General features: G+C 42.7%; 1 protein-coding gene across 1 annotated transcript; it reads right to left on the reverse strand.

Moving 5' to 3' along the window:
- Positions 1-5,016: 5,016 nt before the first annotated feature.
- Positions 5,017-12,450, reverse strand: LOC128099531 (TRPM8 channel-associated factor 3-like). The gene is made up of 7 exons (XM_052721495.1): positions 11,828-12,450; positions 10,192-11,156; positions 9,825-9,922; positions 8,864-9,077; positions 8,343-8,582; positions 7,316-7,653; positions 5,017-5,286 (listed from the first exon to the last, which is right to left on the reverse strand). The coding sequence occupies exons 1-7, from the start codon at positions 12,448-12,450 to the stop codon at positions 5,017-5,019; spliced, it is 2,748 nt and encodes a 915-aa protein (XP_052577455.1).
- Between the last annotated feature and the right edge of the window lie 4,325 nt (positions 12,451-16,775).

Genomic DNA, 16,775 nt, shown 5'->3' on the forward strand with positions numbered 1-16,775 from the left:
AATTAAAAACAAAATGTCAGATAATTTCTGTAGAAAAATGTAAACATTAATTTTTTTTTGAGCATGCGTGCAAAAGCCATGCCCTGTCCAGAGGATAGCGTGCCACAAACTTAACAAAAATAGAATGTTTTTCTTTGTAATTTATAAATTCTGTGACTGTGTAGATATATAAAAATGGTGCCATAGTTACATTCTTGAGACCTCTCCTGCTTCTCCTACCTAGTTTCTCTGCAGTTTTTTTTATTTTAAATTTTATTTATTGTTTGAATCTTCCATACATACATACATACAACGTGTCTTGAGCATATCTACTTCTCAAGCTCCCTCTCCAACTTCTCCCAGGATAGACATCTCCCGCCCAACTTCATGACCTCCTGTTGTGGTTTGTAATTTGTTTTTAACCTACAGAGTCCCAATAGCCTTTCCCTTGTGCGCATGGGCGTGGAGTCATTCCGAATGGAGAAATTAGCAGTGGTCACATTCTCCCTCCCTCAGCAACTGCTTCAACTTCCTCCCTCCCTCCACTTTCAGTAGCTCCGCAGTTACCAAGTTTTAGCTGGTTTGATCCCATGCAAGTTTCTTGTAGGTAACCACAGGTGCTTTGAGCATGCGTGCAAAAGCCATGCCCTGTCCAGAGGATAGCGTGCCACAATGCCCCTCATCTTCTGGCACTTACATTCTTTCCATACCCCATTCCATGTTGTTTCCTGAGCCTTGGGGTGGAAGGGTTGATTCAGGTGAACACAAACAGTCACTAACCCTAAGCACTTTGAACAGTAATGCCTCTTTGCACTAGCCACTACCCACTACAATAGGAGCTTCTCTGAGCAAGGTTGGAAGAAGCTATGGGCAGAAACAGAAATATTTAGAAGGCATTTGACAACATGGCTATTTAGAAAAATATTATATTCTCCGCCAGGGCCCATGACTTCCCTAGGCATGGGTTTTGACCGACCATGTTTAAAATGCCAGGCAGGAGTCCTCCTGCGCTGCTGGTCTCAGATCCGATCAAGAGAGTGTTCATTTGCCCTCACTGCCACACCAGTAGGTTCACCTTGCCTGCAGCATGCGATATCTAGCTCTTGATGTGACCACTGATATCTTTTTCCCTCAGCAGCATGCCGCCCTCTTTTTTTCTGTGCTTTAGAGACCTTTCATGGTTATTCCTGTTCTTTGTAGCTTCTTGCTTGGGGAAGGATTTTGGTTTCTTGGCGCCTCTTTCTTCTGCTTTTCCAACACGGTGATAGAATTTTTACAAAAGATCTCGTTTTTTTTCTTCAATCTGAGGCTGGGGCGGCCAGGGGTGGGAGTGCCGCTGAAGTTTCAGCCTGGGCTTAGTGCGCCATCTGGAGGAGAGACAAGAAAGGGCCCCAGTTTCTCAGCTCGCAAAAATGTGGGGCTCCTCCCAACCTATAGCAAAGTTCATAAAGCATAGTTCAAGAACACACAGTCGGAGAGGGGTTGACAGTAATCTCTAGAGGAAAGAAGAGCTTCTTCAAAGTTAATGTTGAATGAGATTCAAGTGGACAGAGAACAGAAACAGGGCGGCAAGAAGGAACGCAGAGGCCCTGAAACGTGAAGACTAGGGAGTGTATTCAAAAGTTGATTGTTTTTCTTGGAAGTTTCCGTTTTCATCTCCTACAAAACATTGCTGAAGCCATTCTCATAAGAACTAACTCTTGCGTATGGAAATTGGGAAAGGGTAGATCAGTGAAATATTCTTTGTCATCCTGCATCTGAGCATCAATAGAATCAAAACTTACATTGCCTGTTACTAGGTAGAAGAGAATAGGAGAAAAATTAAAGTGGTATTGTGATTTCCTTGTAAAGATCTCTTTGCATTTCATAAAATAGAAGTTTTTTTTAAATAAGGACAAGAGTTTGGCATCCTTAATTAGTCTTCTACAATTTTATATAGCCCATAAGTACCTACAGAAAGCTTTCTTATGTGTTTGGTATTGTGTTATATATTGAAGAATCAACTTTGAGAAATATAGGCGTCACCCTTGCCTTACTGAAATGGACTGTCTGGTAAGAGAAAGTAACGAGACAATTGTAAGAGTGATGAAAAGTATTTCACAGATACATGGTGTGACTACAGATAAACAACGTACCTAGTTATCATACATAGCTGGACATATATTCTCTTCTAAGACGGAATCTTGGGGGTGTAGCTCAGTGGTATTCACTTGTCTAACATGCTCCAGGCCCTAGGTTTGATCCCACCCATCCCTTGATCCTTTCACGTTAAGCAAGTGAGTACCACTGAGCTACATCCCAGACTCCAAAAATATGGATATAGATGTGCTCTCCACAGGCTCATGTGTTTGAACACTTGCCCCACAGCTGATGGCGCTGTTTCTGGGAGGGTTTGGGACTTTTGGATCTACCTAGAAGACATAGGCTACTGGGGATAGCATGGACCTTGCGGGCTATAGTCTACTTCTACTTCCTGTTTTCTCTGCTTCCTGCTTTGCTGAGATATAAACAACATAGATAGCAAGCTCCTGCAATTCCAGGCACCACCATACCTTCCTTGACACGAAGAACTATATTCTCTTAAGTCATGAACAAAATTATACCTCTCCCCCTTTGAGTTACTCCTGTGCGATATTCAGTCACAACAATGAGGAGAATAAATGATACTCTTGGTGATCCTTGGCCAACTTTACCATCAGAATTAAATTAACTTGTGTTTAAGCATCTTCATTCACATGCTGGAGCCCAGCTATTATGAGTTAAAAAAAAATATATGTAGAACCAGGACAGCATATTCCACAGAAGGTTCTGTGAAAGAAGCCAGGTGCCATTCTTCTCAAGCAGCAGGCTGAGGGGTACTGGAATAAAGGGACAATATTTTACTTTGGTTTTTCTGATGACAGGTGAAAGAAATTCAAATCAGCAGAAGCAAAGGCAGCACTTTATTGACTTAGGAAACAAGATACTTTGAGTCCTGTCATGGAGCTTGAGTCACTATTAAATCAAGATTCTTGAAAAAATATCCTTGGAGACATAGTTCTTTATGTTTGATAACTCATCTTTTTCTTATCCATAAGTCCTGTTTGTGTAAATATAGTGCTATTATAAGACAATTTTAGGCTTATATGATTCATAGAAACCATGATTTCAGGAAGAAATTATTTCCTAACTATGTTTTTGTGACTCATTAGAAAAGGGCAGTGATTGGCTAGTCTACTTAAATCTGTGAGCAGATGTAGGAAAGTTACTGGGTCCAGCAAGTTGAGAGCTGTGGTTGACCATCCATGGATTCATGCCTGCTTTTGTGATGGGGTATTAGGAGCTCTTGATTGACCACCCATTTCCATCATGCAGAAATGAAAGGCACTCTCCATAGGAAATTTCACAAAACAGATGGAAACATAAAGAATTCCTATATACATATCTCTTTTAGCATCCCCTGGGTCCCTGGCATTATGAAGAGAACAGCTATGATAGATTATACTTTTGGATAAGGGCAGTGGAGCTAAATCCCATGATCTATTTTACTTATTTTTCATTTTTCATATGTGTGTCCCACGTGTGTGCATGAGTGTGTGTATGTGTGCACATGAGTGTGGAGGGCATAGGTTGATGTCAGGAATCTTTCCCATTTTCCTTCTACCTTTATTCTTTAAGGCAGAGTCTCCCAATTAAACCCTAAGCTTGCCTGATAAGGCTACTTTTGCTGTCCAACTTGCTCTAAGGATCTTCTCTCTCTGTCTACTAAAACTGAGGTGGCAGATGGGCCACTCCACCCACCTGACACTTCTGTGGGCTCTGGGGACCCCACTCTAGCCCTCTTGCTTGTGTGGTAAGTGCTTTAACTGCGGAACCATCTCCCCAACCCTAATGATCTATTTTAAATTCTGCTTTATCACTCCTTGGCGACTTTGAAATTTGGGTTTCCTCATGTGTTCTGAAAGCTATATTTATGTACACAGTTTAGCAATGTTTATGCACCGTGGAGTTGCAAAGACACTGATCCTTCAACACAGGAATCTAGCATAAGTTTCTGACTTCAAACTGCAGAATATCTTGCCTAGATTTTGCGGTTTGTATGTCACAAACCTTGGCCTTAGTCTATCTCTGATATCAATACAAACTTTTTTAGGATATCAGATATAATTTACAGCAAATTGTTCAGTTATTTTCCAAATAAATAAAGTCTGATATTCGGTAGGCTGTGTGGCCACTGTGTGGACGAGGTGAGGTTATTTATTTGTGGTAAAAATCCACATGCTAAGAGAGAAAATCTGTGCTAAGGGAATAATTCTCAGTTATATTGTAAAGATGTATGTATATTCATATGTATGAATCAGTATCACCCACTGCCTTAATGGAATATATCTCCATGAAAAATATATATCAGCCTGTTATATATATGGAATATATTTCAATGTGTGTGTGTGTGTGTGTGTGTGTGTGTGTGTGTGTGTGTGTGTACATATTAGCCTGTTTTATAAAGACTTTAACTTCCAGTAACACATGAACTTGAAGCAGAGTCTGCCTGTGACAGTTCATAAGTGGTAGTTTTGCTGTAGCACAAAGGTTAGCCTGGGCTAAGCAAGTGAACTCTCAAACACAACAATCATTTGTATTGACAAAGCATTTGTTGATCACCCGCTCTGTTCAAACCACTCAGACAAATGATAACTGTGCATGAATTTTAGGACTAGAACAAAGATCCTCCCAGTGGAACCAACACAGGATAGTTCTTCAGTTAAGTCTCTGGATTTGAGCAGCTTCTGTAAACACACAGAGGGCATGAAAAATGCTAAACAGGAAGGTCAAGAGACAAATCAAATAGCTTGAAATTGATCTAGAAGCAACAGATTGAGCCATCTCTATTGCAAATTTTTGAAGTCATTGTCTAACTGAATCAATGCCTTGCAAAAAATGATGAAGATTAAGATGATTCTGATGACTGAAGTGGGGGGGGTCCCTAAAATTGAATTCTATTGAATCATGAGGATTTTTCTCTTGCATCCAATAAATGATCTTTTCCCAGATAGAGCTTCAGTTGTTTCTTCTTTCTGTACCATCGTCTGCATACATCTTCATGGGGTTTTCCTGCCACTCTGGCAAAGAGGCCAGGCTTTCAGCCACATCACTCTGGACAGGCCAGCCCCAGGCTTCAAAGAAAGGGGCCAGGTTCTTTTTCACAACCTCAGAGAACTTCTTCACCCACAGATTCATCTTGCCCTTATTGTCTTGGGGAAAGCTCGAGAGGCTTTGGTAGTCACCAAAGATCTGGATGAATGACTCCCACCCGAAGCTCTCCTGAAGCTGGAAAGAGAAAGAAATAGGAGAATCACATATGCAACCTGCAAGTCACCCGCTGAACACATGCATGAAACCACATTGTGGGTTTTAGTTATAAGCCGTCCTGTTCTGTGGATTTAATCTGTCAGTGGGTCTCTCATCCCTTTTCCTCCAGAACCCTATCCCTGTGACAGGTGCCATTTCTCAAGCTGCCTCAGGACAATGTCAGAGGGATTTTTGTGTTGTTACTCATTTGATTCCTATCAGGGTCTCAGTAAGCAGCAGTTAATTTCAGCATTGTTATTATTACTGTTACTGCTAAACTTAATGATGAAGATCTGAATCTGCCTGAGGTGAGCTAGACCCTTTTATCTTGTGCAGCTAAACACTGAAGATGGCTAGCTGGGACTCTCCTGCTTCAGGTTTAGAAAGCAAAGATTCCTGCCTCGCCATCTTTGAATCTGTGACCCTTAGGAATAGCCTTGAGCAATAGTTAAAACATTTCAATGAGCACCAGCTGGTCCTTTCACTCTTGCTCAACTCTGATCACAGCCTAGGTCATTAGGAAATGTTTTACACTAACTATAACCAACTGTTATTGAAGGTCCGTGTGGATTTCGGAGCTGCAGAGGCTTGTGTGAGCATGCGTGCTTAGACAAATACCTGAAGCATGCGCACAAGCCACATTAGGACGTGGGGCAGGGAATAGATACTGTAAAGGAAGGCTTACTGGAAGCACCAAAGAAGCTGATATTAAAAGCTCAATGGGTGTTTCTTGATTTAAAAAAAAGAGGGGGAGGCAAAACTCTTTTGAATAAAAAACAAACAAACAAAAAACCCCATCATTAGTAAATGCCGGCAAGATTAACCATGGTGAGCCATTCTGAAGATGAAATGTTTGTAGTTGTAGCAGATGGAATAACAGGTGAGAACTGGAACCTGAAGGAGGAGGTTTGGTGCTTTACCTGAAGGGGCTAAGAGCTATTGTGGGTTTTAGGTTTGAAGTGTTTTCTGGCAGCATTCTGCAAGATAGGTCCATTTGGGATCCAGTGTAGAGAGAAGGAGACTGCGAAGAAAGTACTGGAGGACTGGAGTGAAAGATGCTGGAGAATTGAATGTTGTTTGTGATGTTGAATGTGGAACATCAATAGTGGTGGGAGGCAGCTACCTGGCCAGAAATTCAGTCCCAGACCCCAGAGCAGCAGTCTGTGCCCAGGGGGCTTTAAAGTGAACTTGAATGACAAGGTTTTGACTGACACCATGACTGGATCCTGTAGATTTTCAGACAGATTGCTTATTAAGAAGGAAGCTGATGTAGTCCAGAAGTTATCTCAGACTCATTGAAATCACAAAGGCAGTGAAAGCCCAGAGACAGAGTGCTTTCATGCCCAAACATTGAAACTAGGCTCTAGGTTTGTCTTCACGAATTAATTAGATCAACAGCAAGCAGCTCGTCTCTGTTACCCTGGAAGTTTGAACATGTAATATGACTATGTGAATATTTTTTTCAATGTATTTCCCACAGGTGGCAAGGACATAGAAGGGAAGAATTTTGAAATGCTGTAAAATATTGCACATTATTTATTTTACAGCGAAGCCTCTTGACTTCATTCATGTTTGATGTTTGCTTAAGAAGATAACATCTTGAATAACTTGTTACCAGGTCACTGTCCCTACAATCTATCTTCATAATACATTGTTGGAGTAGGGTGACACTAATTTCTCCTAAGCTAACATGTAGGTCAGGAGAAACTATTTGCATTTGGCAAAGCTGAGTTTCACTGCAAATTTTCTGAGTACAGCTATTTAATTGCACTGTATTTCCCATAGTGAGTCCATACACTTTTATTTATTTTCACAGTTATGTGGCAGAGAAGAGGAAACACATTTAGTTATCTACATATTATCCACATCAGGTTTGCAATTCCTGACCCACAGCAAGATGACACCCTCTGCCTCTCTCCCATATCTCGGGAGGACATGCACTGTGTATGGATCTTGGGGTAACTAGGGAGTCTGGTGGTTCCCACCTCCCTGAATATCTGTTCCATACCTGGAGATAAGTCTCTAGAGCTGTCCATACAACCCAGTTACTCAGGGGTGCTCCCTTGGACAGGTGATCTTTGATCCTCTGCTTTCGAAGTTCAGGATTCAGAGAAGGGTGGGCCTGATCCCTGTGGATATTTAGAACAGTCTCATGCACATAAACAGCCCAGAGATTACACAAAGCTTCATTGGTGTGCGGTGGGAAATTCCATTTACCCTTCTGCTGGTTGTGGCCCAGCTCATGTATCACACCCCAAATACCATGTGACCTGATTGTGACCTCATCAATGATGCCTTTTGCTATACTAGTGTAGCCCATGATGGGGTATCCAGAATGGAGAAAACCTGAGGAAAATAAGGGGAAATAAGCGATGAAGTGATACATGTAATGACATTTTGTAGACTGCATCTCCACTATCCCAGAGGCCCTAAAATACACTGAGTAAGCTCACTTTGGCTCTGCTCACTACCTAAGCTTATTTGCAGCCCATCAGGCTTTCTTCTCTTTTTCTTGGACAGAATTTGACACTCATCTGCATTTCACTGTGAAGGGTGGGTGTATGTGGAATGTGATCCATTATTTTCTATTTTTAGATGGGTGATGCATGCATGTCATGAGGTCTTGTGTCTAGGTGTCCAACACTGAGGGAAAGCAGTAAGGTTTTCCTCCAGTTTAGTCTTAATGTTGAGGAATCATTTTGAAAGTCTGCAGATGCAAATTAGTTTTCTCATTGTTCCCTACACAATCTATTATTTCTCCTGTTTTATTCAACATTAACAAGTCTCCTTGACTCTGCTGAGAGCTACTAAGTATGCATCTCTTGTCTTTTCTCTTACCCATCTTTGACTATTCAATTATCTTCCATGAGGACTCGTGAAAAATCTATAGATTTTTGCTTTTCATTCCTACAGTCCTGTAACTATTTGCATTTTTAAGATTAAATGATGATGGACTATGTTCTCCACTGAGCTCTATAAAATTATGTCAGTTCAGTTGAAGCTCAACTCTCAGAGCATTCCTATAGAATACCTACCAAGTGAAATCTGTTTGTCAAGTACAACTCTCTCAGGTCTTTCAAAAGGGAAGGACCTGGCTGCCAGCTTGGCTACAGCCTGTACCATCTCATCCCAGAGTTGGAGCACCGGGTATGGGTCCTGAAGGACCATGAGGTTTTCCGTAGGGATCGTTAGGATAATATTGTCTGTGGCTAGTTCTCCCCAGGGAGCTTCGCTGTACTTGATAAGATTCTTCCATTCCTCCTGGGTCGTCTCACCTGGAAATAAAGATTACATACCACTTTTTCTGGATTTCAATTGTACCCCTTCAACTGTAGACCACACAGAGAGATAACTTGGTAATAAATCTCACTTTGTCTTTCTTTGTGCTCCTTTTAGACCTCCTAGAAGAGGGTGTTCATATTTCTTAGCCCAGTTTCTGTCTTGGGACTCATCTTTCCCCAATCATTCCACTGCCTTCTCTCAAGCCAAGTCCCTTCTCCTGCTCCAGGTTTCCCTCTGTTTTGTGTCCCATTATGAAACTGAGCCTCCTACTCACCTATCCTGAAGTATGGAGCAGACACAGCCCCAGTGATGGTGACAGACACATCATCCTGATTGTACTTGGGGGGAACAATGATGTAGAGAAGCCCCCCGTAGAGCCAGGAGATGGACTTCTGAGATGAATCTAAGTGGTATGTATACGTCATCACAGGGGGACGGTGGTAAACTTTTGCTTCGCTTACGTTGTCCGTATGGCAACCAATGAGGACCTATCATAGTGAGCATAAGTCATCATGAGAATGACCGAATCACCTCCCCTCTGTACGTATATGTATATGTATGTAAGAAGCCTGGCAGAGTTGGCAAGAAGAGAACCTCAGAATGACAAGTGTCATGTGTGTAAGTAGAATATTGCTACTACTTAAACATTTTCTCTAGGGCACCTTTTCCTGTTCATAACCACTCTTGGTTCTCTGTAGAGTTTAGGGATTTAAAAAAATAAATAAATAAAATTAGTTCCAAGGTAAATATTGATTCAGAGAGCACACTGCCATTTCCTTCGGGTCTCTGCAAGAGAGGACTATGGAAGTGGTTTATGGAACTGAAGCTTGGAAAACATCTGGACAGTATTTCAGATACTCCAAGAGAGAAAACCAGTGAGAGAAGTTTTGACAGTAAATACAAGATGGGGAGGGGAAAGAGGAAGTGCATTTCTGAGCCTCTGTTATGTGCCAAGATTCAGCTTTGCAATGACTACTGTCTTTGTCTATATAAAGGGTGGTGTTTTCTGACCTATATTCCTGGTGAGGTTGTTGGGAGAATCTAAAATGTTACTGAAGAGAGGCAGGAGGATCTCTGTGGGTTCGAGGCTAGCCTGGCCTACACAGTGAGTTCCAGGACAGCCAGGGCAACATAGAGAGACCCTGTCTCAAATGAACGAACAAGTTACTAGAAGAGGACGTGAAACTGCACCGGGCGTGTCAAAAGTTCACTTAACAGGGAGCCAAATGCTTTACCTTCAGGTTGGCTTGAGTCGCTTCACTGGGAAGTGTCATTTGTGCAACCCGACCTTCAGGCAAGTAGAGTCCAGTGCTCACCCAGGAATTGCAGTAGTCTGATGAGAGTCATAAGAAAGGTTGTAGTCTTTCCATTCATGATTTCACCTTCACCCAGAGTCCCTACTCTACCAACAGAGCGACAGATCTCCCAGACCATTCTTTAGCCACCCAAGCTGCCTGTGTTCCTCAACTTACCTTCATAAAAGTTCATAGAAAAGAAGGAAGATGGACTTTTGAGAAGAAAGCACCATGTAGCAATGCTGATGCTAGCCAGCCCCCTGTTTCTCTAGTCCTGAATTCCCAGGGTCCCCACTCCATTCCTTACCTGTGCTGATTTTAATGGTCATGGGAGATTCTGTGGAAGGTAGTAAGGAGGGAGGAGGAAGTAACTGAGATATGTCAACTCCGGATTTGAATAGTTCATAAGCCAGGAAAAGCAGAAAGGCCTGGGAGCTGCCATTTATGATTGGGTATTCTTCACTCACACTTGGGAAGCCCTTGTTTTGGATGATTTTCAGAGCGTGTTTCTTCACAGAGTCATAAGTAGAAATCCTCTGATGTGTTATTTGAAACATGTAGGAACAGTCTTTCAGGAGCTTCCCCAGCCATCTCTCTTGTAATATGCTCTCCTGGCTGTAGATCATGGACTCAAATTGGGCCAGGGCTGTACGGATGTGGTAGTTTATCACTTTAGAATTTGGGACTGGGAAGGATCCTCGATTGACTATCTGGCTTATGATTCCAAGGCCAAAGCATTTAAGGATGATGTTATTTGGGTATTCAGTCATGCAGTTAGAGTCTGGGTTCCTGCGGCCCCATAGCCAGGCGTCTGCGCCAATTAGCAAACCTCCACCTTCTGCAACAAATTCCTCTACTTTCTTGGCGTCTATATCAGTGAATGAGCAGCAGCAAAAGACACTCAGATCACTGGTCAGAAGTTCGGTTTCAGTCCACTGGAAGCTGCTTTTTGGTAGCATAGACTTCAGTGCTTTCATTTCTGAAGCCAACCCAATCCTGCCTGTTTGATGCCCCATCAGCCAGTGCAAAGCATTGAGCACAAACGGCAGCATCGTTTGATTAAGAATAAAACGTGCATGCCCGCCCAACACCACACGACCGCGGCCATAGTGGGCAGCTGCAAGAAAACAATTGAATGAATTGTCAACTCCCAAGGGAAAGGCCCTCTGCCCATGTACCAGCAGCTGGGAGGGGACTGCCCTTGTCCCAATGTCCATCTCAGACATCCCTTCCAGGAGCTGCTGCTGGTCATACTTGAGCTCATCATTACACCTGGAAAGAGACAGTTCTCAAGTCAGTGAAGAGAAGTGAGTATAGGTAGGGCAGAAGAGGTTGTCCAGGACCTCAGTGCTTTGGGTACAAAACCTTCTGCACACTTTTAATTCCAATATTCAGGAGGCAGAGGCAAGCAGATTTCAGTGAGTTCCAGGCCAGCTTGCTCTACAAAGTTCCAGAACAGCCAGGGCTGTTACACAGAGAAACCTTGTTTCAAAAAAGAAACAAACAAATGAGAGTGAACAGAAGAGCGATACTTGCATCTTCAAATCGCAGTACTTGCATCTTCAAATCGGTTTTAACTGGACATTTAACAACACAAGATCTTTATCTGTCACACAATGAAGCTTGAAATACACCTGGAAACTATCCTAGTGGAATTTCCCAGAGTGAATTGCTACCTATTCTGATATTTAAGTTGCTCCTTTGAATTATTAACAGTATTAAATAGAGTGTGTGAACAGCCTATCTTGGGGCATGAGTCTCAGTGGTAGAGCACTCACCACACATGTGCAAGGCCTTGGTTGCAACCCCAATACTGGAAAAAACAGAAACAACAACAACTATTTTACTCAGTGATAACCAACATATCCACTGTTAAGCTGAAAGCTCGCTTTAAAATAGACTGATTGGGCTGATACTTAACAAGAAAGGGAAACATCACTTACTTGACATAAAGTGTGAGGTTGGGTATCTTTTTAGAGACCTTGAACAAGTCTCTATTCCCACAGACATCTGTGAAATACACTCCAGCCACACTTGTCACCTGGTTTCCAGGAAAAATGGAGAGCACTTTATCATGTCCATTTTGGTCAGCCCAGTACCAGGCCTGGCCTCCAATGAGCAAGCCCCCACCATGCTTCACAAACTGGACCAGCTTCTCAGTCAAACTGTCATTGTAGGCATCCGTGCAGTAAACACCCAGAGTCTCTCCAGGTTCAGGCTGAGCCAGCGCCTCTATGCCAGAGTCACCTAGGATGTTTACTAGTGATGCCAAGGAGGGATGCACTACAATGGGAGCTCCTGGGGAGGGGCAGAGCCAGCTCACTGCATTGAGAAGAAATGGGGTAAAGCCAGCATGCAACAAGTAGCCCTCATGGGATATGACAACCAGGCGGCCTTGGCCATAGGAAGAGGCAGCAATGAGCACCTGGCCCTTGTCGTTCACCATCACTGGGAAGGCGGCCTCCCCAGTAAGAAGGAGTTCACTAGGAATGAATTCTTTAGGAAGATCCCAGCTGGTCACTCCATTCATGAGGGTCTCAAAAGCAGCATCAGGAGTTGTTGCCATGGTTCTTCCAGCTGCTGCAGAGGACACAGAGACTCAGGATAGTGAATGAATGAACAGGCACTAAATGAATGAAAGCAATAAATGTTCTTTTACAGTGTCTTGCACAAGAAAGCCTGTACTCAAGCATAAGAAGAAATTAGAGTACTTAACTCTCCTTTCATTTCCTCTGAGGAGCTTCACTCTTAGGATGTATTTTCATCACTCAGTTATTTCTTGCTATATCTTTCCTCACTTTCACCCAGATGTTCCCCGTGGCTCTCTTCCATTGTCTTAGCTCACCTCTCTTCTAGCTCTATGCTACCCACCAGACCCTGTAATTAGTTTTCATTTATAAGATCCCCATGGCTTACCCCAGCCCAGAACTCTTCAATGCACATAAATCCTTTATTTTGCTAAGCAGATTACAGTTATCAGCTCCAATTCTTATTTGTGAGGAACTGAGCTCATATTTACTTTGCCAGAAGAGCAAACATTTGAACTTATTTCTTTCCGTGTAAGGAAGATGCTATCAACCTTGAGAAGTTTGATGCAAAGGTTGATTTGTTTGGAGACGGGCAATGCATCTGTCAAAAGCCGACTCCTGGATGTTTATCATTCTCCCCAGTTGCTCAGAATGATGGGAAGCAGCAAATTTTTAGAATCACATTTACCCACTTCCTTTCTCCATCCAACACCCCACCATCAAACTCTGCAATGTATCAATTCCACCTCTTTCCACTACTGGTGCCTCTAGCCTGTTCCAGGATCTTAAGATTTCAGGCTTGGACTACACCAGTTATCCCATGCGCTTTCCTGGTGAGGAGCCCTCACTGGTGGTTAGTTTTTACTGTCAAGTTGGCACAGCCTACACCCACCTGAAAAAGAAATCAGGAGTTATCCAGATTGAGTTGGCTTGTGAGCATGTCTTGGAGCGGTTGTCTTGCTTGGGAATTGATTGTCGTGATTGTTAAATGAGGTGGGAAGAACCAAGGAGGCACCACTTCCTGTGTTGGGTCCTGGACTGTGTAAGAACAAATGAAGCTAGCTGGGCCCTCATCTAGCAAGTGGTAGGCATGATGTATTCATTTCTCTATATTCATGACTAGGGATGTGGTATGACATCTTTAAGCTCCTACCCCTGTGAATCCTCTGGAATTATGGACTGTACCTGAAATTGTGAATAAAATAAATCCTTCCACCTCTAAGTGACTATTTGTCAGGGTCTTTGTTAGCCCAAGAGAAATGCAACCAGAGGAGGCACCTCACTCCTGGGAAAATTGGAACCCTCCCTTTAGCCTGGAAATGGAAATCTGGGATCTGCCTTGCCATGACATTTCAGCTTTATATTTCATTCTTTCCTCTATAAAGACTCTATTTAAAAAAATAAGAAACAAGCCGGGCGGTGGTGGCGCACGCCTTTAATCCCAGCACTCGGGAGGCAGAGCCAGGCGGATCTCTGTGAGTTCGAGGCCAGCCTGGGCTACCAAGTGAATCCCAGGAAAGGCGCAAAGCTGCACAGAGAAACCCTGTCTCGAAAAACCAAAAAAAAAAAAAAAACCAAAAAAAAAAAAAACAAGAAACAAAAATGTGACTCTGACTTGCGATTTTTATTCTGCAACAGTTCGTTTCCTGCAAACTGCCATTTTTCTTCTCCCTGGTTTTGCTGATTTCCAATACTCATTTACTAAAAGAAGCCAGGTGACAAAGTTTCTGCCTTCATTCTGAGCACAGAAATTTGTTCACAGAAAGCACAGGGTACAGGATCTTTAGACGCAAAGCGTGGCTCTGGTTCCTTTTGAAGTCCAATTGTGAACAGGTATTGTTGTAGGAATAACATGCCTTCCCAGTGAGAGATCACTCCACACACTTAGAGATGAAGGGAAACTCTTTGCTAAAGTGCCTAGCTGGCTGGGGCTAAGGCCCAAATAGGAGTTAGGTTTGAACAGAAGATATATACACTGTAGGCTTAGGTATTCTCCAAACATTGTCATCTATAAATCTTGTCTTGGCCTCAGGACTTTGAACACTTTGAAGAACTTACTCAGAGACAGGAGACTGCAAGTCTGGCTGTTTAGACAGATAGGAGGTTTACACAGCAAAGCTGCTGCCAGTTATTTCTTAACTATACCTGTGTTGCTCTAAGAGTTGTTATCCAGGATCTTGCTCAACTGGGCAGAATTATGTCTTTCCTGATAAGAGCACAGGGGACTTAGGGCAGACTAGACTTAATGATGGTTGTGACTCTGTGCTGCCCCTCTTGAGCTGCCCTTAGATGTATGACTTTGGGGATGGGCAAAATGGCTGGTTGTAAGTCATGGCTATTTCTTTGTTATGGGCATGGAGCCTAGTGGTAGTTGAATAAACAGGTGCATCCTAGCATCCTAAGTTTTGCTTATCTCTAACAGGCCTGGTTAGCAGACTATTCCCTTTGGGGTATTTTGGAGGTGGTGCTCCTTAACCTAAATTCCCCTTGTGTGACCTAATGTCTCCTAAATAAATCTATTAGTAAATCCTTTATAACTGTGCTTCTCAACCTGTGGGTCTCAAACCTTTGTCAAACCCCCATCTCTAAAAATATTTGAATTATGATTCATAACAGTAGCAAAATCACAGTTACAAAGTAGTAATGATATAATTTTATAGTTGGTGGTCCCCACAACGTGAAGAACTGTATTAAAGGGTCACCATATTAAGAAGGTTGAGAACCACTGCTGTAGTACATGCTTTTTACTATTTTGAGTTGCTTTGCTATCCGTACAGCACTGAGAGGCTTCCCTGCTTGACTGCACAGCCTAAGTGCATGGCACCGTTCTAGCTATCAAGATTGTTGAAGAGTGAATGAGAGGAGAGCTTTGTTCTTTTGAGAAGCAAGAAGGCTAGGCAAGGTGCTTCAGTTTCAGCACTAGCTCAGCCTGACAGCTCTAGAAGGTGACTGGCTTTCAGATAGTTAAAAGACCTGCTTACCCCATGCAAGTTTCAGAAAGAACAGGTGTAAGCACACTACCCTCTGTGTACTCTTTGTGTAGCTGCAGATTAGCCAATGCTCTGATGAGCACATGGATTATTTTGTCTTTTATTGAGGTAGCCAGAGACATAGGCAAAGAAACATTTACTAGGAAAAAGAAATGGATAATTTCTTTCATTTTTAAAATAATGTATTTATTTTTCTCTTATGTGCATTGGTGTTTTGCCTGCATGTATGTCTGTGTGAGAGTGTCAGATCTTTAAATTACAGACAATTGGGAACTGCCATGTGGGTGCTGGAAATTGAACCCGGGGCCTCTTAACTGCTGAACCACCTCTCCAGCCCATAAATGGATAGTTTCAATAAATAAATTTTAAAAGGAATACTCATCACACTCAGCATCATTTCAGAAGTAAAGCTAAGTATTCAAAGAGCTTTAAAAATTCCTCTACTGGTTTTGCTCGAAAGTGGAAGGATGGTGTTTGGCTTCTCGAGTTGTAGGAGATCTTATCAGAAATTCTAGGTGTGGTAGAACCAGTCCAGAACTGGGAGACAGAAACATACTGTCACCCACCTAATGATAGGGGACAGGAGGCCATGCACAGGGTAGATGTTCTATGGAATCTGCTATCTTCAGCATCTGTAAGTGAGGGATGAGGAGCAGGTACCTTGGATGAAAGGACATGTGTAGAGATTTGTGTTAAGGACCTAGCACAAATCCCTATTCAAAATTTAGTCAGCAGGATGGGCAAGATGGCTCAGTGAGTTAAGGTGCTTGCCATTAGGCCTGGCAACCTGTGTGTGGTACCCAGAACCCACATGGTGGAAGGAGAGAATTGACTCCCAGGAGCTGTCTTCTGACTTCCATATTGGCACCACCTCTCTCTCTCTCTCTCTCTCTCTCTCTCTCTCTCTCTCTCTCTCTCTCTCTCTCTCTCTCTCTACTTTCCTTTTTTTTTTAAATAAAAGCTAGCTCTCTAACCCAGACTGGCTTCAACTCTCTAACTGATCATAGCCTTCAACTTCTGATCTCCCGCCTTCACTTCCTGAGACCTGACATTACAGACATGTACCACTACACCCAATTTTTGCAGTGCTGAAGATCAAACTGGGAGATTCACACAAGCTAGCCACACATTTTACCAGCTGAGCCCAAGTCCAACACTTACACCTTTCACTAATATGTGGGCCCAAGACCACACCATCTTTCTGTGTGCTAGGGTTTGATTATGTTTTTCCCCCTCAGAGCTTATGTTGAAATTGATTACTAATGTAATACTATTGAGAAGTGGTAGGCCCTTAATAGATGACTGGGTCTTCAAGAGGGATTTATGCCTTTTTCTAGGAACCCAGTTCATTCTTGCAGGAATGAAGGATTCTT

Source organism: Peromyscus californicus, unplaced genomic scaffold (genome assembly GCF_007827085.1).
Source record: "Peromyscus californicus insignis strain IS unplaced genomic scaffold, ASM782708v3 Scaffold_6__1_contigs__length_162567912, whole genome shotgun sequence".
Lineage (NCBI taxonomy): Eukaryota > Metazoa > Chordata > Mammalia > Rodentia > Cricetidae > Peromyscus > Peromyscus californicus.

Bases quoted from the DNA above. Each gene is read 5' to 3' on its own strand.
- LOC128099531 (XM_052721495.1), bottom strand. From the start codon at position 12,450: ATGGCAACAACTCCTGATGCTGCTTTTGAGACCCTCATGAATGGAGTG. The intron at 8,583-8,863 runs GTGAGTAGGAGG...CTTTATTTCCAG, and splicing joins TGCTCCATACTTCAGGATAG to GTGAGACGACCCAGGAGGAA. The intron at 5,287-7,315 runs GTATGGAACAGA...TTCTCTTTCCAG, and splicing joins CTCTAGAGACTTATCTCCAG to CTTCAGGAGAGCTTCGGGTG.